Source organism: Oncorhynchus nerka, linkage group LG11 (genome assembly GCF_034236695.1).
Source record: "Oncorhynchus nerka isolate Pitt River linkage group LG11, Oner_Uvic_2.0, whole genome shotgun sequence".
Classification (NCBI taxonomy): domain Eukaryota; kingdom Metazoa; phylum Chordata; class Actinopteri; order Salmoniformes; family Salmonidae; genus Oncorhynchus; species Oncorhynchus nerka.
In genome coordinates, this window is record NC_088406.1 from 71,794,472 (window position 1) to 71,820,139 (window position 25,668).

Here is a 25,668-nt window from a genome sequence, read left to right on the forward strand (position 1 = left end):
ACCATCCAGGGTGGTGATGCTAGTCAGGCATGCGGGTGCAGGCAGCGAACGGTTGAAAAGCATGCATTTGGTTTTACTAGCGTTTAAGAGCAGTTGGAGGCCACGGAAGGAGTGTTGTATGGCATTGAAGCTCGTTTGGAAGGTTAGATAGCACAGTTTCCAAGGACGAGCTGGAAGTATACAGAATGGTGTCGTCTGCGTAGAGGTGGATCAGGGAATCGCCCGCAGCAAGAGCAATATCATTGATATATACAGAGAAAAGAGTCGGCCCGAGAATTGAACCCTGTGGCACCCCCATAGAGACTGCCAGAGGACCGGACAGCATGCCCTCCGATTTGACACACTGAACTCTGTCTGCAAAGTAGTTGGTGAACCAGGCAAGGCAGTCATCAGAAAAACGAAGGCTACCGAGTCTGCCGATAAGAATATGGTGATTGACAGAGTCGAAAGCCTTGGCAAGGTCGATGAAGACGGCTGCACAGTACTGTCTTTTATCGATGGCGGTTATGATATCGTTTAGTACCTTGAGTGTGGCTGAGGTGCACCCGTGACCGGCTCGGAAACCAGATTGTACAGCGGAGAAGGTACGGTGGGATTCGAGATGGTCAGTGACCTGTTTGTTGACTTGGCTTTCGAAGACCTTAGATAGGCAGGGCAGGATGGATATAGGTCTGTAACAGTTTGGGTCCAGGGTGTCTCCCCCTTTGAAGAGGGGGATGACTGTGGCAGCTTTCTAATCCTTGGGGATCTCAGACGATATGAAAGAGAGGTTGAACAGGCTGGTAATAGAGGTTGGCGGATAGTTTCAGAAATAGAGGGTCCAAATTGTCAAGCCCAGCTGATTTGTACGGGTCCAGGTTTTGCAGCTCTTTCAGAACATCTGCTATCTGGATTTGGGTGAAGGAGAACCTGGAGAGGCTTGGGCGAGTAACTGGGGGGGCGGAGCTGTTGGCCGAGGTTGGAGTAGCCAGGCGGAAAGCATGGCCAGCCGTTGAGAAATGCTTGTTGAAGTTTTCGATATTCATGGCTTTATCGGTGGTGACCGTGTTACCTAGCCTCAGTGCAGTGGGCAGCTGGGAGGAGGTGCTCTTGTTCTCCATGGACTTGACAGTGTCCCAGAACTTTTTGGAGTTGGAGCTACAGGATGCAAATTTCTGCCTGAAGAAGCTGGTGACTTAATTGGTGTACTCAATGCCATCGGAATAATCCCGGAATATATTCCAGTCTGTGTTAGCAAACCAGTCCTGTAGATTAGCATCTGCTTCATCCGACCACTTTCTTCATAGACCGAATCACTGGTGCTCCCTGCTTTAATTTTTGCTTGTAAGCAGGAATCAGGAGGATAGAATTATGGTCAGATTTGCCAAATGGAGGGCGAGGGAGACCTTTGTACACTTCTGTGTAGAGTAAAGGGGTTTAGAATTTTTTTTCCCCCTCTGGTTGCACATTTATCATGCTGATAGAAATTAGGTTAAACTGATTTAAGTTTCCCTGCATTAAAGTCCCAGGCTACTAGGAGCTCCGCCTCCGGATGAACGTTTTCTTGTTTGCTTATGGCGGTGTACAGCTCAGAGTGCGGTTTTAGTCCCAGCATCGGTCTGTGGTGGTATGTAGACAGCTACAACAAATACAGATGAAAACTCTGTAGGTACATAATGTGGTCTACAGGTTATCATGATGCTCTACCTCAGACGAGACTTCCTTAGATATCGTGCACCAGCTGTTTACATATATGCATAGGCTCCCGCCCTGTGTCTTAGCAGAGGCTGCTGTTCTATCCTCCTGATAGTGTATAACCCGTCAGCTGTATGTTCTCTTTTTTATTTATTTATTTATTTGACCCTTTTTTCTCCCCAATTTCGTGGTATCCAATTGTTGTAGTAGCTACTATCTTGTCTCATCGCTACAACTCCCGTACGGGCTCGGGAGAGACGAAGGTTGAAAGTCATGCGTCCTCCGATACACAACCCAACCAGCCGTACTGCTTCTTAACACAGCGCGCATCCAACCCGGAAGCCAGCCGCACCAATGTGTCGGAGGGTACACCGTGCACCCTTGGTTAGCGTGCACTGCGCCCGGCCCGCCACAGGAGTCGCTGGTGCGCGATGGGACAAAGACATCCCTACTGACCAAGCCCTCCCTAACCCGGACGACGCTAGGCCAATTGTGCGTCGCCCCACGGACCTCCTGGTCGCGGCCGGTTACGACAGAGCCTGGGCGCGAACCCAGGGACTCTGATGGCATAGCTGGCGCTGCAGTACAGCGCCTTTAACCACTGTGCCACCCGGGAGGCCCCCAGCTGTATGTTCTTAATGTAGTCATTCAGCCACGACTCGGTGAAACATAAGATATTACAGTTTTTAATGTCCCGTTGGTAGGATATACATGCTTTCAGTTCGTCCCATTTATTTTCCAGCGATTGAACGTTAGCTAGCAGGACAGAAGGCAAAGGCAGATTAGCCACTCCTTGCCTGATCTTCACAAGGCACCCTGATCTTTTCCGCAAAATATCTGTTTCCTTCTCCAGCGAAAGCTGGGGATCTGGGCTTGGTCGGGTGTCTGTAGTATCTCCCTCCCGTCTGACTCAAAGAAGAAAAACTCGTTGTCTAATCTGAGGCGAGTAATCGCAGTTCTGATGTCCAAAAGCTCTTTTCGGTCTTAAGAGATCGTAGCAGCAACATTATGTACAAAACAAGTTATGAAAAAACAAACAAAATAGCATGGTTGGTTAAGAGCCAATAAGACGGCAGCCTTCCCCTCCGGCGCCATCTTCATATTTATTATAGTTGAGGACTAGGAGATGAATCTGGAAATATGAAAATCTGTTAAGAGTAAGTTGAGTTTCTAAGTATGTGAACGAATAGATTCTCTGTAGAGCCGATGAGGATAAACAATATTTTTCCAGTTCATATAAAGTGTACGGGGCTAAATCCCTGGAAAAGGGATTCATCACATATTAGCAAACACACCTTTTGTAAATGTTGAGAAACATTAAATCCACACTCATCCACCAATACATACAGGAACAAACTAAATACTGTACATGTACACACAATTTGGAGTGTGTAACTTCCTGACAATTATTAACAGGATTCAAGGGAATGAGCTGGACACTGGATAGAAGGGTTCCAAGACAAGTTTTCCTTTTTTCAGAGTCTGAACCATCCAGTGAGGGGGCGGGAAGAGGGCAGGAGGGGGTGGGGTTAGCGTTGTGCGTTTCCTGTGTCGCAGTTTACTGTTTTTTAGAGCAAGAAAAATGGGCTTATGTAAGAGTCATGTGATTTAGACAGAAATAGTGGAGGACTGGAGGGAGCTAGACCTAGCTACAGCTGCCTCTCCTCTCCTCTCCTCTCCTCTCCTCTCCTCTCCTCTCCTCTCCTCTCCCTCTCTCCTCTCCTCCTCTCTCCCCTGGCAGAGATCAGACTACACACACACACTGTGCAGCTTCACACACACACACACACACACACACACACACACACACACACACACACACACGGTATGGTCACACATACTGTACATTGACGAACAGTTATGCATGCATGCACACAGAAGGCCAATGCAGCAATTCGCTTGCATGCCAACACTCCCACACAAATGCTCAGAAACGAGCATGCATGCATGCATGCATGCATGCATGCAGGTACGCACGTACAGTAGGCACTCACACAAAAACACACATACATGTACCAGTGGAGGCTGCTGATGGGAGGACGGCTCATAATAATGGCTGAACTGAAGCAAATGGAACGGCATCAAACACCGGGAAACCATGTATTTGATACCATTCCACTGATTCCGCTCCAACCATTACCACGAGCCCGTGCTCCCCAATTAAGGTCCCACCAACCTCCTGTGGCCTGTACGCAGACCCCCACTTTCATAGACACTCAGACTTTGTCAACATCAGATGAAATGTAATGAACTAAAGTCACTGTATCCTGTTTTCTGGCTGTACTCGGTGCATCTCGCTTGGCCACTTCCTGTGGCTGTGACATACCATAGTGAAGGTTTTCGGGCCATAGCTCGGGTCAGTGTGTGTGTGTGTGTGTGTGTGTGTGTGTGTGTATGACAGTCACAGTGTTTGTGTGTGTATGTATGGCTTCCGTGGTGCGGCGCAGGCGCGCTGAGCTGGCCGTCCCTGGCCTGGGGAACGAATGTGTGTGTGGGGGCGCGTGTGGCACTCTGAGGCTGGCGGACGTGTAGAGAGGAAAAGAAGAGGGGTGAATAGAGGAGAGGAAGAGGAGACGTACAGTGCTGGTCCAGTGGAGCGGAAGCTGGCTCTCTGAAACAGGAGATCATTTGGTTTAGCTGTGGGCTAGGCAGGGAGGCAGAGGGGGATTCTCTGCCTGTTAGCGTCACTGTCAGAGACTGGAGCAGCCCAGGCACTAGTCAGAGAGAGAGAGACACACAAACGGGCTGCGCGCAGGCATACACACACACACAACCAATGCCTCAGCCAACCACACTCGTGTTTAGATATAGTACCCATGTACCATACAGAGACACCATTAGTAACCATTTATAGTTCTAGTGGAATAATCACATTTGATGTTATGTGCAGTCAATTCTAAAGCCTACGTTTCTATGATGTAGTATTCATATCACAAGACCATACTGGCCAGTTGAGGAAATCCTCAGTATATGTACTGTATATGTCTGTGTGCAAGAATGGCTTAAGGTATCAAGATTTCTTGGTATTTTAGGTTGTTACAGTATATTATGGAAACACTCCAATGCATTTGAGTACAGATGTAGGATCTTAAATTTGAGCCAGTTGTCTACAGCAGGAAAATAATCCCACCAACAGGATTTCAACGATTATGTTGATTATAATTAATGGACATTTTTGTTGGAGTTGATAAAATGTTTGTTAGGGAAAATCAAATTTGAAGTGTCAGTCTAAATAACTTCAGAAGCATTTTTAAACATTAAGTACACAACGTTTTCCTGCAATAGGGTGATCAAATTAAGATCCTACATCTGTAAGTTATCCTATTGTCCTCCATATGGTTCAGCTTCCTGCCGTCTTGTTTCTCAGCGTTTGGCTCACTATTAAACTTCCTGTCTTCCTGTCTGTGTGTGTGTGTTAAGGCCAGCACAACTACCTGTGTGCCGGAAGAAATGACTGTATCATCGATAAGATCCGGAGGAAAAACTGTCCGGCCTGTCGAGTACGGAAGTGTCTCCAAGCTGGGATGAATCTCGGAGGTACGGAATCATAAATGCCAGATATCCTAAATCTGAACCGATGCATCCGAAATAACACCCTATTCCAAGGAAATGGGAGCTTTCTAGGACTAACGGCTATTATTGCTGAGCGGCCAATCAGATTCCTAGTCTGATCATAGGCGGGTTCAATGGCAGGAACCATTGCCTGTCTACGACTAGTCGTAGAACCGTAAAAACAACAAAGTTGAGGGTTAGTGTGTGGAGTCAAATTGGTGCTACTTTGAGACTTTCTGTATCATTACAGAATCCACAGCCAAGTTTGCAGGCCAATATTAACGTGTGATACAGTTTGGATACGGCCTGGGAACCAAAATAGACTTGCTTATACAGCAAGAAAGGTTTTCCGTTTTACCGCTATTGCAATATACAGAACAAATGTTTTCCTTACTGTACTTTGTCAAAGGTGGACAGTCTCCAAATCCTGATTCACTTCCTAACATACTTTCCCTCAAAGTTACCCTGGAGAGAGGCAGAAAACAGTTCTGTTAGGATATCTTGAGCACTACTACATCTGACAAACAGAAATCAAAGTGCCGATAAAATATTCTATTTGAATTTGATTTAACCTTTAACTAGGCAAGTTAGTTAAGAACAAATTCTTATTTTACATTGACACCCTCCCTAGCCACACCCTCCCTAGCCACACCCTCCCCTAGCCACACCCTCCCCTAGCCACACCCTCCCCTAACGATGCTGGGCCAATTGTGCACCGCCCTATGGTATGGTCAACATGACACTTAGCTTCCAAAAGTACAACAATTGCCAAACAAAGTTGAGCTCAAATACAGCTTGAATATTTGTAGCTACTTCAGTACGTACACTACTTTACATGCTCTCTGTCAACAGAACATCTTTTGAAACCCCATAATGCAGAAACATCATGGTAAGTTCTACTTTAAGTTGGAGCGTCATTCTCTCTTCCTCCCTACAGCGCGCAAGTCTAAGAAGCTAGGCAAGCTGAAGGGTGTGAACGAAGACTCGACCCCCACCAAGGAGGGGGGGCAGACGTGCCCTGGATCCGGAGGGGGGTACTTGTCCTCAGGAGAGAAGGAGCTGAGCACCAGCCCCACTAACGCCCTGGTGCCCCACGGCCCTGGAGGTGGGCTGGTGACCCCCTACCTGCCCCCCTCCATCTGCAGCGTGTTGGAGCTGATTGAGCCAGAGGTGGTGTTTGCGGGCTACGACAACACCCAGCCTGACACCACCGACCACCTGCTGTCCAGCCTCAACCAGCTGGCTGGGAAACAGATGATCCGCGTGGTCAAGTGGGCCAAAGTACTTCCAGGTTAGAGTGAGATACAGTATCATCCTTTTTTTCCCTAATATTTTTGATGGCTTTGTTGAAGGAGGCCAAACTACTTCCAGGTTAGACAGAAATGGGGGTTCTGGATGGGATTGGGCGGTACGGATGTAAGGAAGAGTGGCTTCCTTTCCTATACAGTAATATCTTTGATGGGGACATCTGAAACAGATAAATGTCTAGAGTCAACTTGATCCCATTCCGTTCTAAATGCTTGGGGGCAGAGACATGGGTAAATCTCGAGTGGGTGTATTGGCTGTTAGTGATTTCTCCTATCATGTATTTTATACTCCAGTGGGTGTATTGGCTGTTAGTGATTTCTCCTATCATGTATTTTATACTCCAGGGATATTTTGACATGGTGTGGTATTATTAACATTTGCGCCTTCTTAATATATTCGGCAGTAATTTTCCCGATCTCGTTAGGAAATTATTCCGCAATGCTTTAATGAGATTAGCGATAGCATCCTATTTAAAGCCTAAATGTAATCAAGATTTGGAAACTGAGCTAATTTACATTCATCAGCCTTTTATAAATAATGTAAATCGAACTCTTTTACACCAAATTTTACTTTAATATACCATTTTTTTTTTTTTTTAAAGAGGTAAGTTCCTAAAAACTGTCAGTGGGTGAAATATTCAAAAGATGCCTTACAGTCACCTCTTTGATGTAGTTTAATTCGCTGTATTGCAAATACTTGATACCTCTTCCAGGGTGTCTGCTTGCAGTATCCGGGCGTATAAATAGAAAGACAGACACAGTAGGTGGAAACCAGCCCCTCGCTCTCCCCTTTCCTTCTCTCTCTCTGAGTCTCTGACTTTGAAAGTTCCACGGCATTCAGTTTACATTTGGACTTAGCTCTGCTAATAGAAGCTCAGAAAGAGAAGACTCCCACTAATAAAGCAGACTGCTTTGCGCTACATGGCTGCTGTAGACTATAAACAAGCCCTGTACTGGACAGTCCAGTGCCACAGTACACAGGAAGCCTAGTATATGCTGTGTGCAGCATCCTGTACTGTAGTCACTGTAAACTATTGACTTGAGTGTCTTCAGTCTTCAAGCACTTTGATGGGCGACCCAAAAGTTAATATTTTAATAAGCATCTTAGACCCAGCTATAGATTCTTCCAGGGAGCACCATTGATGTACAGTAAGCCAGTTATTTGAATCAAGAGCTTTGAGTCCTTTAAAAAAAAAAAGCCACAGGCGTAGCCAGCAATACAACCCACACACTAATTCAACAATGAATTGATACCGTGACACATCGCGGGCTTGGCAGCGGCTGCATGGCTGACGACTGACATGCAAAGCCTGGAATAGTACCTAAGCTCTGATCAGTCACTTTCAGTTGCAGCATTGGCATCCTCATTGGGACTCTGCATTATAGAATGAGGAAGAGTTCATATATAATGCTCTGTATAAAGTCAGAGTGAGAGATTGGCAACTTTCCCGTTAGTCTATTTAAGGGCCCACATAGACAACAAGGCCAATAATTAGAAGCCTTGGGGGATTTTGTGTAAAACAACACAACACCGGGCGAATACTCTGCAGTGGTTTGTTCATGTCTGAACAAATATTGGTGCTGCTAGGCACCTTGCCATATGCATACACACACACACACACACACACACACACACACACACACACACACACACGAGACAGAGGAAAGACTGGGTGAATGCCTCATGGGTTGTTGTATCTGTGTCTCTCCAGGTATGTCACTGGTCCTGCATTCACTACTGTACTCAATTTAAGACTCACTACCTCTCACCATTTCCCTTCCCATCAGTCCCCTCGATTCAATTCAATAGCCTTCATTAACAGTGGATGTCAGGGACTTTCATTGCCAAATCAAACATGCAGGAACATATCACATCAATAATCGTCCTCTCTCTCTTCCAGGTTTCCGGGGCCTGCCCATAGAGGACCAAATCACCCTGATCCAGTACTCTTGGATGTGTCTGTCCTCCTTCAGTCTCAGCTGGAGGTCCTACAAACACACCAACGGACAGATGCTCTACTTCGCCCCCGACCTCGTCTTCAACGAGTAAGTCTGTCTACCACCCACCTAGTCGTCTCGCTCGCCACACTTTACAGATATGCAGTATTCAGAAAAAAAGGTTAATTCCGAACAAAGCCAAACGGCAAGTCCATAGTTCCTCCTACTTCTCTGAGCGATGACGGGCTTGAAAAAAAACTGCTCAGTATCTTCTGACAAAGTCGGATAACCCTGCTCCCTAAAGCAAAGGCTTTTGTACCGAAACGGCTCCTCGATCCCCAGAGCACAGTTGATCAGAGCGGAGAGTCAATGGGGCATGTGATCCGCTCTAATATATTTGAACAGGAGAACAGGAGGAGGAAATGTATATGGGGCAGCTGCGTATTGGAGCTGTGGTGCATGACTGGTGCATTGAAGTGGAGGGTAATGGTATGGGACCTGGACAGGTCCAGGGCTGAGGGAGAATTACTGGCCCCTACAGGTGGATGGGGAAAGTGCATCACACCCAGATTGAGTGGAATTGATAGTTGGCTTATTTGATTTTGTAAAAGAAGGACTTCAATCCAATGTTTTCTGGGACACACGCACAAAAAGACAGACAATAGTGAAGTTATTGCAGAGACCAAGTATGTTTGGATACAATGCCATTACATGTTAAGTAAAATGAGAAAGTTACATTCTATCATTTAACTAATTCCATCCATGATCATAAAGTTACCTACAGTAGATGTCTTCCTAAGCATGTGCTGCTGATACATATTCTAAGACCTTCTGAAACGCCTGTGTGTGACGCAGTTACAGTGGAACTGCCTGTCTGAGTGACAGATGGTCCAGGTATTCTGGGTGACAATCCCCATGAGAAGTATCCTACACCAACTTGATTTACTGCATGGCCTGGATGTCGGCTGGAATGTCCAGTGCTCTGTCACGAAAACCTGCATGTCACCCTAGTGTCCCCACTATCCCCAGTGTGTCAGTGACTGACCATGGTATCAGGCCAAGGTCCCCAGTTAGGAGGAAGGCAAAAGCATGTCCCTGTAGAGATAGAGACGTGTAGCGAAATGAACCCGTCTGTCGGCCTATAGAGTAGAGAAACCAACCAGTCTGTCGGCCTATAGAGTAGAGAAACCAACCCGTCTGTCGGCCTATAGAGTAGAGAAACCAACCCGTCTGTCGGCCTATAGAGTAGAGAAACCAACCCGTCTGTCGGCCTATAGAGTAGAGAAACCAACCCGTCTGTCGGCCTATAGAGTAGAGAAACCAACCCGTCTGTCGGCCTATAGAGTAGAGAAACCAACCCGTCTGTCGGCCTATAGAGTAGAGAAACCAAACAGTCTGTCGGCCTATAGAGTAGAGAAACCAACCCGTCTGTCGGCCTATAGAGTAGAGAAACCAACCCGTCTGTCGGCCTATAGAGTAGAGAAACCAACCCGTCTGTCGGCCTATAGAGTAGAGAAACCAACCCGTCTGTCGGCCTATAGAGCAGAGAAACCAACCAGTCTGTCGGCCTATAGAGTAGAGAAACCAACCCGTCTGTCGGCCTATAGAGTAGAGAAACTAACCTGTATGTCTCTATAGGAGACGTATAGAGTAGGGAAGCTACTCTATCGCTCAAACTGTCTGTCGGCCTACCTTTGTCTGCCCGTTTTATCTTGGTCTTATGGTCTGCCCGTCTGTCTGCCAGTCAGTTAACAGCATCAGTATATCAAACAATCCATACTTTCTCCACGTTTGTTCATCTCTAGTCCTCGAGGAGGAAGCAGTTTGTTCATCTCTAGTCCTCGAGGAGGAAGCAGTTTGTTCATCTCTAGTCCTCGAGGAGGAAGCAGTTTGTTCATCTCTAGTCCTCGAGGAGGAAGCAGTTTGTTCATCTCTAGTCCTCGAGGAGGAAGCAGTTTGTTCATCTCTAGTCCTCGAGGAGGAAGCAGTTTGTTCATCTCTAGTCCTCGAGGAGGAAGCAGTTTGTTCATCTCTAGTCCTCGAGGAGGAAGCAGTTTGTTCATCTCTAGTCCTCGAGGAGGAAGCAGTTTGAGGAGGAAGCAGTTTGTTCATCTCTAGTCCTCGAGGAGGAAGCAGTTTGTTCATCTCTAGTCCTCGAGGAGGAAGCAGTTTGTTCATCTCTAGTCCTCGAGGAGGAAGCAGTTTGTTCATCTCTAGTCCTCGAGGAGGAAGCAGTTTGTTCATCTCTAGTCCTCGAGGAGGAAGCAGTTTGTTCATCTCTAGTCCTCGAGGAGGAAGCCGTTTGTTAACTGTATGATTTCTATGGCTCCTTTAGTGACTTCCTTGTCTTGACATTGTTTAATGAATTCATTGCCTGGAGCTGGATAGTCCGCCCACTTGGATTTTTCATCCTAATTCAGTTAGGTCTACTGATTGAGAGAACAACAAAAAGACAAATGTGCTTGATGTCAAAGACAAATACATCTAAATTAAAGAGCGACTGCCTTCAAATATGAGTCAGAAACGGTTATTCTAGTGTCAAAAGGTGTAAATAGGATAATTTGTCATAAAGTCAGTCTCGTCTAAAATGGAGTTTGGAACCGCTGTGCGTCACATGTAAATGAAGGTTGTGTTTTGATTTGGTGATTTGTCCATTTGCCCATTACCATGGGGTGAACAGCTGCAGTGATTGCGGTCTATCCAATAGCGTAGACAGTGAGACAGACCTACCCAGCAACTCCGACTTTGTTTACATAAGACAACACACCACACATTCTTTACTTGAGAAATACTGCACCAAATACCTTAGATGTAACATTTCACTACTAAAACATTGTTGGCATAAACATAAAAATGTATGAAATATTTATTGAGTTTTATTCTGGGGATTATGAGGAAGTGAAATAGGCTTCTGCATCTACAGTGTCTCATGGGGGATAAACGTCATTAACCAAATGCAGAATCGGTCAGGAACACACTTCCAAGACTGAAATCTCATCTAATGAGCAACAGAAAAAACACACGTGCCAATCTGTGTCCAGTGGCTCTTTAAACTTAATTTATGCATGAAAGTTTGATAATAGCTTGCAATAGCTCTATTAAAACGATTGTTCTAAATTTTGGGCCCGTAGTGGGTGCATCTAAACCTAAACTGTAGCGATTGACAGAGGGTCAAGAAGGTCATGCAAAGTTCCTTCTTGACCCAAGAGGACAGAAGATAGAGGTATAAACAAGACATTGAAAGACGTTTGCCAATAATATCCAGGGACCAAGAAAAACAACTCCCAATACAAACTAGTGTATTTGAAGTGGGGGTTATAGAGTTGTAGTTGCTCTGTCTATCAGGGATATTCACAGAAGTGAAGTGAGTCTGACTTTCTACGTCCTCGCTCTTGCTTCCTGAATCTCTCCATGGCAACGGTAAGAGCCGGAGAGAGAAAAACCAGGGGCAGTGGGTTTCTTCTCATTTTGGGCAATGATTCAGCAAAATTGATTTCAGACAAAATATGTAGAGACTTTTTATAACTCAGACCCAAGGTTCTCCCAATAATTAATTGCAGTTTGCAGAACTCCAACACAATGCTACTCCTAAAACACATACATTTTTCATATGTTCTTAAGTCAGATAGACAAAGTCAGACAGACAGAAAGAGAACGAGACACACTCAGCTAAACCAAGCCTTGTGCAGCCAGATGTACATCGTATACAGTAGGGTAGCCGGGTAGCCTAGTGGGGCGGCAGGGTAGCCTAGTGGTTAGAGCATTGGACTAGTAACCGAAAGGTTGCAAGTTCAAATCCTCGAGCTGACAAGGTACAAAATCTGTCGTTCGGCCCTTGAACAGGCAGTTAACCCACTGTTCCTAGGCCATCATTGAAAATAAGTATTTGTTCTTAACTGACTTGCCTAGTAAAATAAAGGTAAAAGTAAACTAATTGTACTAATTATTATTTTAAATCTGCTTTATGCTTATAATAAGAACATATGCACCAATTCTACCTTGTTGCTGCAAGTATGTTTCAGAATGTTAAGACCGGTTCTATCCAGAGCAGAATCTCCCTCTGTCCTAGTGTTACTATGTGGTTTCTGCAGTAGTATCAAATGAGCTGCCTCCCAAATCGCACCCTAGCCCCATAGGGCTCTGGTCAGAAGTAGTGCACTAAATAGGGCACGGGGTGCCATTTGCTATGCAGCCCCTATGGTGAACTCCCTTTCAAGTGGAGCCACACCGCTTGCATTTGATTATTCGAGTCTCGACATGATGGGTGATTTAAAGTGGAGAAGGTGGCTTCCAAAACCCATAATTCCCTGGGATTTGCGGCATCTGCATAACACATTGCTCATTAGCTCTCCCTCTCCATCCGACCCAACCTACTCTACTGTCCCTGTGCCCAGTTGTTGTTGGTTGCTGTTTCTGCACGTTGACAGGATTGAGATCGACTTCTCTGATATGGTGTGTGAGTGACTGTTTAGGACGGAGTGCGTATGCTAGTGTGTGTGTGTGTTTTCATGTACCATGACTGGGGTGATGCAGTAAGTCTTACCCAGCCTTTACACAGCGTATTGAAGCAGCTAAGTCATCTGCGTTGTGTTACTGTGTGTGTGTGCGCAGTGCTCTGCACTCTAGAGGAATTTGGCTCTCAACTCATCCTATCTCAGCGAATAGAATAAACTATGTGGAAAGATGTTCCAAAGGGTTGAGGCGCAGTAGTATGTGTGTGTGTGTAGGGGGGAGGATACAAATATGTTGTATGTTATCATGTGGTGGATGGTGGGAAATGTACATAGAGTTTATATGGATGAGTCACAGTGTTTTGGGGATGTTGGCCGTTTTTCATGGACATACAGTGGGGCAAAAAAGTATTTAGTCAGCCACCAATTGTGCAAGTTCTCCCACTTAAAAAGAGGCCTGTAATTTTCATCATAGGTACACTTCAACTATGACAGACAAAATGAGAAAAAAAAACAGAAAATCACATTGTAGGATTTTTAATGAATTTATTTGCAAATTATGGTGGAAAATAAGTATTTAGTCACCTACAAACAATCAAGATTTCTGGCTCTCACAGACCTGTAACTTCTTCTTTAAGAGGCTCCTCTGTCCTCCACTCGTTACCTGTATTAATGGCACCTGTTTGAACTTGTTATCAGTATAAAAAAAAGACACCTGTCCACAACCTCAAACAGTCACACTCCAAACTCCACTATGGCCAAGACCAAAGGACACCAGAAACAAAGTTGTAGACCTGCACCAGGCTGGGAAGACAATTTGCAATAGGTAAGCAGCTTGGTTTGAAGAAATCAACTGTGGAAGCAATTATTAGGTCCTAAACGATATCTTAACCGCCATCGATAAGAAACATTACTGTGCAGCCGTATTCATTGATCTGGCCAAGGCTTTCAACTCTGTCAATCACCACATCCTCATCGGCAGACTCGACAGCCTTGGTTTCTCAAATGATTGCCTCGCCTGGTTCACCAACTACTTCTCTGATAGAGTTCAGTGTGTCAAATCGGAGGGTCTGCTGTCCGGACCTCTGGCAGTCTCTATGGGGGTGCCACAGGGTTCAATTCTTGGACCGACTCTCTTCTCTGTACACATCAATGAGGTCGCTCTTGCTGCTGGTGAGTCTCTGATCCACCTCTACGCAGACGACACCATTCTGTATACTTCCGGCCCTTCTTTGGACACTGTGTTAACAACCCTCCAAGCAAGCTTCAATGCCATACAACTCTCCTTCCGTGGCCTCCAATTGCTCTTAAATACAAGTAAAACTAAATGCATGCTCTTCAACCGATCGCTACCTGCACCTACCCGCCTGTCCAACATCACTACTCTGGACGGCTCTGACTTAGAATACATGGACAACTACAAATACTTAGGTGTCTGGTTAGACTGTAAACTCTCCTTCCAGACCCATATCAAACATCTCCAATCCAAAGTTAAATCTAGAATTGGCTTCCTATTTCGCAACAAAACATCCTTCACTCATGCTGCCAAACATACCCTTGTAAAACTGACCATCCTACCAATCCTCGACTTTGGCGATGTCATTTACAAAATAGCCTCCAATACCCTACTCAACAAATTGGATGCAGTCTATCACAGTGCAATCCGTTTTGTCACCAAAGCCCCATATACTACCCACCATTGCGACCTGTACGCTCTCGTTGGCTGGCCCTCGCTTCATACTCGTCGCCAAACCCACTGGCTCCATGTCATCTACAAGACCCTGCTAGGTAAAGTCCCCCCTTATCTCAGCTCGCTGGTCACCATAGCATCTCCCACCTGTAGCACACGCTCCAGCAGGTATATCTCTAGTCACCCCCAAAACCAATTCTTTCTTTGGCCGCCTCTCCTTCCAGTTCTCTGCTGCCAATGACTGGAACGAACTAGAAAAATCTCTGAAACTGGAAACACTTATCTCCCTCACTAGCTTTAAGCACCAACTGTCAGAGCAGCTCACAAATTACTGCACCTGTACATAGCCCACCTATAATTTAGCCCAAACAACTACCTCTTTCCCAACTGTATTTAATTAATTAATTTATTTATTTTGCTCCTTTGCACCCCATTATTTTTATTTCTACTTTGCACATTCTTCCATTGCAAAACTACCATTCCAGTGTTTTACTTGCTATATTGTATTTACTTTGCCACCATGGCCTTTTTTGCCTTTACCTCCCTTCTCACCTCATTTGCTCACATTGTATATAGACTTGTTTATACTGTATTATTGACTGTATGTTGTTTGTTTTACTCCATGTGTAACTCTGTGTCGTTGTATCTGTCGAACTGCTGTGCTTTATCTTGGCCAGGTCGCAATTGTAAATGAGAACTTGTTCTCAACTTGCCTACCTGGTTAAATAAAGGTGAAATAAAAAATGTAATAAATTAGGAAATGGAAGACATACAAGACCACTGATAATCTCCCTCGATCTGGGGCTCCACGCAAGATCTCAACCCGTGGGGTCAAAATTATCACAAGAACGGTGAGCAAAAATCCCAGAACCACATGGGGGGACCTAGTGAATGAGTTGCAGAGAGCTGGGACCAAAGTAACAAAGCCTACCATCAGTAACACACTACGCCGCAAGGGACTCAAATCCTGCAGTGCCAGACGTGTCCCCCTGCTTAAGACCGTACATGTCCAGGCCCGTCTGAAGTTTGCTAGAGAGCATTTGGATGATCCAGAAGAAGATTGGGAGAATGTCATATGGTCAAATGAAACCAGACTATAACTTTTTGGTAGAATCTCAACCCGTCATGTTTGGAGGACAAAGAATGCTGAGTTGCATCCAAAGAAAACCATACCTACTGTGAAGCATGGGAGTGGAAACATCATGCTTTGGGGCTGTTTTTCTGCAAAGGAACCAGGGCGACTGATCCGTGTAAAGGAAAGAATGAATGGGGCCATGTATCGTGAGATTTTGAGTGAAAACCTCCTTCCATCAGCAAGGGCATTGAAGATGAAACGTGGCTGGGTCTTTCAGCATGACAATGATCCCAAACACACCGCCCGGGCAACAAAGGAGTGGCTTCGTAAGAAGCATTTCAAGGTCCTGGAGTGGACGAGCCAGTCTCCAGATCTCAAACCCATAGAAAATCTTTGGGGGGAGTTGAAAGTCCGTGTTGCCCAGCAACTGCCCCAAAACACCACTGCTCTAGAGGAGATCTGCATGGAGGAATGGGCCAAAATACCAGCAACAGTGTGTGAAAACCTTGTGAAGACTTACAGAAAACGTTTGACCTCTGTCATTGCCAACAAAGGGTTTATAACAAAGTATTGAGATAAATAAGTATTTGGTCAATAACAAAAGTTTTCCACCATAATTTGCAAATAAATTCATTAAAAATCCTAAAATGTGATTTTCTTTCTCATTTTGTCTGTCATAGTTGAAGTGTACCTATGATGAAAATTACAGGCCTCTCATCTTTTTAAGTGGGAGAACTTGCACAATTGGTGGCTGACTAAATACTTTTTTGCCACACTGTACAAGATTAGTTTGGCTGGACACAATACAGTCAATGCTAATGGGAGCTTACTGAGCCATCCCACTTGGCACAGACGTCAATTCAACTTCTATTTCACATTGGTTCAATGGAATTTCATGGAACTGACTTGGAAACAATGTTGATTCAACCAGTGTGTTCCCAGTGGGAATGCTGTTTTTAGAGCTAAACGTACAGTGCTGTATAGTGAGAGCAAGAACCAGTACGCCTCAGGCACTGACCAACCATCCTTTCTCCCCCCAGGGACCGCATGCAGCAGTCAGCCATGTACGACCTGTGTCTGGGCATGAGGCAGGTGAGCCAGGAGTTTGTCAGGCTGCAGCTCACCTACCAAGAGTTCCTCTCCATGAAAGTGTTGTTGCTGCTCAGCACAGGTAAGTCAGCTGAAGGTGTGTGGAAGGGGGGGGGAGTGTGAGTTCCTTTGCCAGAAAAACATCCAACTCTAAGTGAGTGTGTGCATACAGCAGTGTGTGTGTGTGTGTGTGTGAGTGAGTGAGAAAGAGAGTCTATATGGTGTGTGTGTGTTTGTGTTGCACCAATCAACAGCTAGCTGCAGTGAGGTAGTGTGTATCAGCCACATGTCAGTATACAAGCAGGTTGACAGAGTAAATAACAGGTACATCACTTGTCATTTGTTTGCTGAGCTTGGAGTTGGAACACAAACAGGAACCAGGGAATAACAATAGATATACATACAGGGTCATGTCTATAATAAGCTGGAGTAGTATCCATTCTAGGTATGCATGGCAAGCGGAATTGGGTGACACTACAGGATGCAACGATTATGCTATACCTCTGGCACGCAACCTGTCATGAGAGAAAGAGAAGAGAGGGCAGTCGATGGAGAGCGAGAGGTAAAATTGTGAGAAAGTACACCGAGAGAGAAGAATCTCAGTGTGAGCGAGGGATTTACATTTTAGGCATTTAGCAGACAGTCGTATCCAGAGCGATTTACAGTAGTGCACACATTTTTGTACTGGTCCCCCACGGGAATCGAACCCACAACCCTGTCATCGCAAGCGCCATGCTCTAACAACTGAGCCACACGGGGCATGAAGAAAGAGACCCCCATATTGTTTCACCATATGGCAACTGAGAACAAGGTTCTTGTTGGCATCCAGCAGTAAACGCAGTCGGGGCAGAGCAGGCAGAGCTACAGGAGGGCAAGGCTACATAGGCCAGTTATGGGAGCTATTTTGGGAGGCCAGGCTTCAGCCCTCTGCTCTGCTTTGAACTGCCGCCGTGCGGATTTGTAGGAATGTTTATTAGACTTGTCAGGCAGGGCCTCCGTTTGGAGGATGCTGGGTAGTCTCACGTGGAGCCAGAGGCAGCACTACTCAGCTTTCCATGGATTTCTGCCTGATTGATAATGGAAGCCTGGCTAGGAGTGTTGTTAGAGCAAACAGAGCGGAAAATGACAAACTATTAAAGGGATGCTTTGGGATTTTGACAATGAAGCCATTTATCTACTTCTGCAGAGTCGGATAAACTCATGGATTACATTTGTACGTCTCTGCATACAGAGGAAGGTATTAGAGGTAGTTTCGCGAGCCAGTGCTAACTAGCGTTAGCAATTGTGCAAATGCTAGTTAGCAACTTCCTTCAAACTGCACAGAGAGACAAACATTGTATCCACAAGTTAATCTGGCTTTGGGGAAGTAAATACAGGGCTTCATTACAACAACAAAAATTCAGCACCTCCACCCCCAAACTACAGTGGGGAGAACAAGTATTTGATAACCTGCAAAATCGGCAGTGTTTCCTACTTACAAAGCATGTAGAGGTCTGCAATTTTTATCATAGGTACACTTCAACTGTGAGAGACGGAATCCAGAAAATCACATTGTATGATTTTTAAGTAATTCATTTGCATTTTATTGCAGGACATAAGTATTTGATACATCAGAAAAGCAGAACTTAATATTTGGTACAGAAACCTTTGTTTCCAATTACAAAGATCATAAGTTTCCTGTAGTTCTTGACCAGGTTTACACACACACACACACTGCAGCAGGGATTTTGGCCCACTCCTCCATACAGACCTTCTCCAGATCCTTCAGGTTTCGGGGCTGTCGCTGGACAATACGGACTTTCAGCTCCCTCCAAAGATGTTCTATTGGATTCAGTTCTGGAGACGGGCTAGGCCACTCCAGGACCTTGAGATGCTTCTTACGGAGCCACTCCTTAGTTGCTCTGGCTGTGTGTTTCGGGTCGTTGTCATGCTGGAAGACCCAGCAACGACCCATCTTCAATGCTCTTACTGAGGGAAGGCGGTTGTTGACCAAGATCTCTCGATACATGGCCCCATTCATCCTCTCCTCAATACGGTGCAGTTGTCCTGTCCCCTTTGCAGAAAAACATCCCCAAAGAATGATGTTTCCACCTCCATGCTTTACGGTTGGGATGGTGTTCTTGGGGTTGTACTCATCCTTCTTCCTCCAAACACGGCGAGTGGAGTTTAGACCAAAAAGCTCTATGTTTGTCTCATCAGACCACACAACAGTCTCCCATTCCTCCTCTGGATCATCCAGATGGTCATTGGCAAACTTCAGACGGGCCTGGACATGCGCTGGTTTGAGCAGGGGGACCTTGCGTGCGCTGCAGGATTTTAATCCATGACGGCGTAGTGTGTTAATGGTTTTCTTTGAAACTGTGGTCCCAGCTCTCTTCAGGTCATTGACCAGGTCCTGCCGTGTAGTTCTGGGCTGATCCCTCACCTTCCTCATGATCATTGATGCCCCACGAGGTGAGATCTTGCATGGAGCTCCAGACTGAGGGTGATCGACTGTCATCTTGAACTTCTTCCATTTTCTAATAATTGCGCCAACAGTTGTTGCCTTCTCACCAAGCTGCTTGCCTATTGTCCTGTAGCCAATCGCAGCCTTGTGCAGGTCTACAATTTTATCCTTAATGTCCTTACACAGCTCTCTGGTCTTGGCCATTGTGGAGAGGTTGGAGTCTGTTTGATTGAGTGTGGACAGGTGTCTTTTATACAGGTAATGAGTTCAAACAGGTGCAGTTAATAAAGGTAATGAATGGAGAACAGGAGGGCTTCTTAAAGAAAAACTAACAGGTCTGTGAGAGCCGTAATTCTTACTGGTTGGTAGGTGATCAAATACTTATGTCATGCAATAAAATGCAAATTAATTACTTAAAAATCATACGTGACTGTCTCACAGTTGAAGTGTACCTATGATAAAAATTACAGACCTCTACCTATTTTGTAAGTAGGAAACACTGACAATGTTGCTGGTTTGAATATTGGAGCCGACAAGGTAAAACATTTAAAAAATAATCTGTTGATGTGCACTTGCACAAGGCACTTAACCCTAATTGCTCCAGGGATTCTCCAGCGACACTGGCCATGACCCCACTCAGGGGATATGCATTAAAAACATTTGACTAAAATGTGTATCTTAAATGAGATCAATCAATGACATAACACACGTGTAATTTTAAAATTGCATTTTAGTTCCGAAATTCTAAGCATTCCCAAATGGCATTGACACTGGCCTGACATAACCCGAGTGTCAGTAAATTAATCTGAAAGCAGGAGTACTGTTGGAGTGGAAGTGGGACGGTGGGGAGAGGATGGAATATATATGAGAGAGAGGAGAGAGTAAGAGGTAGAAAGAGCGAGAGAGAAACAGCACAGAACGAACGAGAGAGCTCTCTGGTCCGTCTGTTGTTGTTGCCTCTTCCCTCCTCATCCTCTAGAGCCTCTCCAAAGAGCCCTGCTGTACTTAATAAAGTCCAGTCAAGCAATGGGCAGCACTCCAAAACCTGCTGTTTTTCTCCTACTTCCTTCAAACATGGCCCAATTGGAGGGAGAGAGAGAGTGCTGTGGTGATCTGACTGATTGTATGTGGCTGCATGAATCTGTCAGAAGTGTTTCAGTAGTGCCTGTCAGAGATTGCATCCCACTGTAGGTCTTCTTGGGGATGATGATATTGAGGTTCTCATTTTAGCATCTCAATCCTTCTAGACCGAAGTGACTATGAATTTTATGTTGTTTACTTTTTAGGTTTGTAAAAGGCTATTTCATCCTCTTAATATTTGTGACTAATAGTGAAATGAGATCTGATACTTTCGAGGCAGAGAAAACATTTCCAGCTACCAACTTCCTCCATATTCTTGAACACAGACTGTCACCAACTAATGAAGAGAGATAAGGATGTGTGTGTTGAGTTATTGTGGAAAGGTGTTTACACAGAAGTAGTTGTGTGTGGAGGTATTTGTTGTCTTTGACCTTGGTTAAGGGTTCACTTGCCCTGCAGTCTCTCATGACACCCTGTAGAATGGGTGTGATCTGATAAAAACAGATGTACCCTTCGGCTCCAAAGTGACATTGTCCTTTAAACAATACTCCGTAATAGAACGCCACCTAATAAACATTGTGGTGGATGATTGTCATAAAATGGTTTCTAGCCTTGATATGCCTTGCTTGCTAGATGGTTGCTACACTAAATGGTAGATAACATGAGTTACCCCACATAAAGTAAAGTGTTCTAAAACTAGTAAAACAAAAAAGCACAATAATCATTATATAAGCCACAATCCATTATTATAATCTGATTTATTTGTCAGATAGATAATAATCCTTTGAGTGTTATTCATTGGTGGGGCTGTTTTTGACATTGTTTTATTAAACGTTTCCAGTGCGACATCTTTCTGGATTCAGTTTTATCTAGGAGGGGAACAGTCTACAGGCATATTTGTACGGCAGCCTTTATTTATTGAAATACCCTGCATTTCCCTTTGTAAGCCGGTACATCATGGCTTGAATCAAGGCCAAGACACACAGTCTTGGAGGTATGAGCTGGTAAGACTAAAGCAGGAAGCTACATGTCTACCATGTCGTGTGTTTAACGATACCCAATATAATATAAAGGCTGTCATTGTGAAAATATCCTATGTACAGAACATATGAGGCAGAAGCAATGCAAGTATTTCTAGGTTGTGAAAAAAGAAAAGAAAAAAAAGAAAAAAAAAAGAGGTTCAACAGGTTGCAATTCATAGAAAATCCTGGGTCATATTCATTAGGGACCACCGTAGCAAAAGGTTATGCAATGGAAAATGAAAACAAGCATTTCAGGTATAAGTTCAGGTATAGATAGTCCCTCCCTATTTCAGTCAGTTGTCTTCCATTTGGTGCTTATTATTTATTAAACCCGGGCTGCTTAAGAAATATGGATGTGCGTGCGTGCGTGAAATACGGCCTCGTTGACACATCTAGGTTGGGTACCTGCGTTGAGTAATTGCCCCTAAATGAATGCCGGCCACGCCCCTAAATGACACACCGTCTGCCGGCCCTAGACTCAATGCCAACTGGAGCGGAATTAAATTAGGGACTGAGTCAGTGGGGTGAAAACAAAGGGCTCAAATGTGGCACTGGTTTTAGCATGTTCCTATTAATAAGGGCCACAAAACAAGCCACGAAACAGAAAGAACAGAATCCCTCTCGCCTTGATGCTTGTCCAGAGAGCTCTAGTTATTGCTTTGTCGTTCTTTTGCTCTTGGTCTCTGCTACGTTCTAGGCTAGGTTTTGTGTGTGTGCGTCTGCATCTCTCACGGTGTGTGTGTGTGTGTGTGTGGTGCCTGCGTACATACAACTGAGCATTGCCATTCGCTGAGCGATTTCCTCCAAGATGCAATGCTAACTGACAGGCTCTAGTCCTACTCTTGCATGTGGCTGTGTGTTCTAAGAAACAAAAAGCCCTGTCAACTATTTTCTCACATGGCTCTCAGCACAACAAGGTGTGTTTGTCTGCCACATGTTGGTTTGGGTTAAGGCTTCAAATGCAAAGCTTCAAACTAGGCTAATTAAACAAAATCAAATCAAGTGTATTTGTCATATGTACATGACACACGTGGTGTACACAGTACAAGTTAATGTTTACTTGCAGGTGCACCACATTTACTACAGACTGAGTATAGTACAGATGTAGGATATTCATTTGAGCCAGTTTGCTACAGCAGGAAAAATAATCATGCAGCAACAGGAAGTGTGAATTATTATGTGGATTATAATGAATGGACATTGTTGCAGGGCTGGTAACAGAGAGAATCAGTTGGATGGACATTTGATTTCTAAAAACGGGCTGTTTTTTTCCAGGAATTGCGTTATAGTAAAGACCACAGGCAGCTCATAGTTTCAAGTTTAGGGAAGTCTATAATTTATCCTACCATTTCTACGTTCCAGTAATGGATTATATTTTATATAAAAATGTTTGTGGAACAGTTTAATTTCAATTACATTTTCGTTTCTCAAAATTATTGTCACTTGGTTAATCATAAAAATCTGAATCAAAACGATAAAATCGAATTGTTTAAATTCAACTAAGGCACCAGCCTTTGCCATATAGACACACCGTGATCCTTTGGCAGCTAAAGAAATGAGTGCATGTTACTCAGATAGCCTATTGGCCAATGCAGCAGTAGGCCTATAACTTCCATCGTCAACTAAGTAAAACAGACCCAAAGCCAACTAATAAATAAGCCTGATGAAAATTCAGGTTCTGTCAATCGTATTAATCTCTATACTCCCCCCGTCTGCCTCCCTTTCTACCGGTCTTGAGCTATCGCTAGTAAAGTGCAATATTGTATCAACTCAGCAGGTTGGCGTGCTCGTGGGCACACGCTCCCTCAACCACTCACATCCTCATTGCTCACATGTTTCTTCCAAACAAGAATTTTGTTTTTGTCAAACTCCTAAATTATGGATATAAAATTAAGTTACAGATTTCTCTGCAAACAACGTTTCCACTCTTAGAATAATAAATGTCTGTAATACATGCATTAACAGAAATTAATGTAGCCAGATGACAGGGATGAACGGTACATTTAGTAGACCTACTGGTTACATATGTAATGGTGAATTGATTAAAAAACAAAATCTAATCAAAGGGGCAAACAATTCACACAATGAAACAATGCAGCAGACAGCGGAGCACATTCTGGAGAAAGACGCCCATATCGTCGCCACACACCACTCCCCTCGTCTCAACACTTTAAATGATACTCAAGACACATTATCTTCACACATTTAAGATAGTTTTCACTGACAACTGCAACTAAATAATCAACTAGGCCTATTGCCAAGCGCGCTGCCCAAATCGCTGGCTTCCCAAACAGGCATAGGCCTATGCATGTGATTTGAAACAATCCACAGATTTAAGTATGACGTGCCTCCTTTTGTCCAGACTATCAGATACATGACCTGCACATACGGAGACAGAGGGGTGCCGTTTCGCTCACACTGATACTTCATCTGAGATCGAGTCCGTCGGCGTGCATCTCAGTCAGATCAATATTTTATTTGGATGGGCAAGGAGGTACGCTAGGGCGGGGCCAGACCCCCTGAGGATCGCCCATAACGCCGGCCCTGCATTGTTGTAGTGGTTGATTCATACAAGGAGGTACGCTAGGGCGGGGCCAGACCCCCTAAGGCTCGCCCTTAACGCCGGCCCTGCATTGTTGTAGTGGTTGATTCATACAAGGAGGTACGCTAGGGCGGGGCCAGACCCCCCCTAAGGCTCGCCCATAACGTCGGCCCTGCATTGTTGTGGTTGATTCATACAAGGAGGTACGCTAGGGCGGGGCCAGACCCCCTAAGGCTCGCCCATAACGCCAGCCCTGCATTGTTGTAGTGGTTGATTCATACAAGGAGGTACGCTAGGGCGGGGCCAGACCCCCTAAGGCTCGCCCATAACGCCAGCCCTGCATTGTTGTAGTGGTTGATTCATACAAGGAGGTACGCTAGGGCGGGGCCAGACCCCCTAAGGCTCGCCCATAACGCCAGCCCTGCATTGTTGTAGTGGTTGATTCATACAAGGAGGTACGCTAGGGCGTGGCCAGACCCCCTAAGGCTCGCCCATAACGCCGGCCCTGCATTGTTGTAGTGGTTGATTCATACAAGGGAAAATCAAGTCTGGAATTTCAAAGTGGTATTAACAAACGTCAGAAGCGTTTTTTAAACCTCAAATACACTACACGCTTTAAATGGCCTGCATAGCCGGAAAGGTCTCCTGTAACAGGGTGATCAAATTAGGATCCTACATCTGTATGTCAAATGCAGGCCTCAAGGGTCAACACAGTGCCTCAACTCAGCCATAGGCAACCCCAAAAATAGCTTTTTTAAATTTACATTTTTAAAGGTTCCAAAACTGACCATAGAAACAGTACAAGGAGAGCAGCTTGTCATTAGCGTACGGCTGTGAGGCAGGTCGAGCTACACTGTGACACCAGAAGGATCTAGCCAGGCAGGTAGCCTATCCTCCTAGACTGGTCCTAGATCTGTTTGTGTTGTTATCTTGCCATCTCTGGATCAGATCTGGGACCAGGCAGGTCCTAGAATGATCCCCGTCCTGTTAGTGCGGCATGATAATTCTGACCATAGAGTTGGCTATACAGCACATACAGAACCGGGACCAGCTAACGCTGCGTCTGACCATAGGAGTTTCCTATACAGCACCAACAGATTTGGGACCAGCCCGGCAGGTCGCCTACTAACCTGGGCTATGGTGTGTCATCCTTCTCCCTATGAAACAGGCTGTCAATTAGACTTTAAAGTGTGTCATTTGGAACAGTTGGTTGCTCTGGTTTGAGGTAATCATTACCTGAAGCTGCTGAGTCAATTACCAACATTAGCTAGAGAACACCTGCCTTAGTGTGCCAACACTAAGTGTGTGTGTGTGGAGTACCTAACACTGTCCCGTGATATTGCACTTAAAAGTAAACAATTGTTTTTTGACCTATAGACCTGTTTTGAATATATGTCTGAATAACATGTGATGCCTCTGTATGACAATAATGTAGGTTACTGTGTACAATGATCATCTACTATAGTAGTAGCAGCTATGATAATCAACAGTGCACAGGAGGCTGCTGAGGGGAGGACAGCTCACTATAATGTCAACAATAACAAAAACCATGCTGATACAATTCCACTGATTCTGCTCCAGCCATCACCCCTCCCCAATTAAGGTGCCACCAACCTCCAGTGCAGCAGTGGAATAACAGTGGCAGAGTTGCAGGCTACTAGGGATAAAGGCACTGTGCTGGTTAGTTTGATTACTGTACCTGCTGCACTTTGTTCATCACACCACAGTGTATATCAGAAGTGTTCCTGTAGGCCTCCACTAGAAGAAAGATCTAAGAGAGACTGCGTTGGGAGACGAGGTGT

The 25,668-nt window shown here is 44.9% G+C and overlaps 1 protein-coding gene across 3 annotated transcripts in view; it reads left to right on the plus strand.

The window, feature by feature from the left end:
• The window catches only part of LOC115137495 (mineralocorticoid receptor-like), a 105,603-nt gene that overhangs the window by 69,983 nt on the left and 9,952 nt on the right, over positions 1-25,668 (plus strand). For all 3 annotated transcript variants that reach the window (XM_065024906.1, XM_029673822.2, XM_065024907.1), the window contains exons 4-7: positions 5,095-5,211; positions 6,164-6,517; positions 8,435-8,579; positions 16,728-16,858. In XM_065024906.1, coding sequence (XP_064880978.1) covers positions 5,095-5,211; positions 6,164-6,517; positions 8,435-8,579; positions 16,728-16,858 — 747 coding nt within the window. The remainder of the gene's footprint in view (positions 1-5,094; positions 5,212-6,163; positions 6,518-8,434; positions 8,580-16,727; positions 16,859-25,668) is intronic.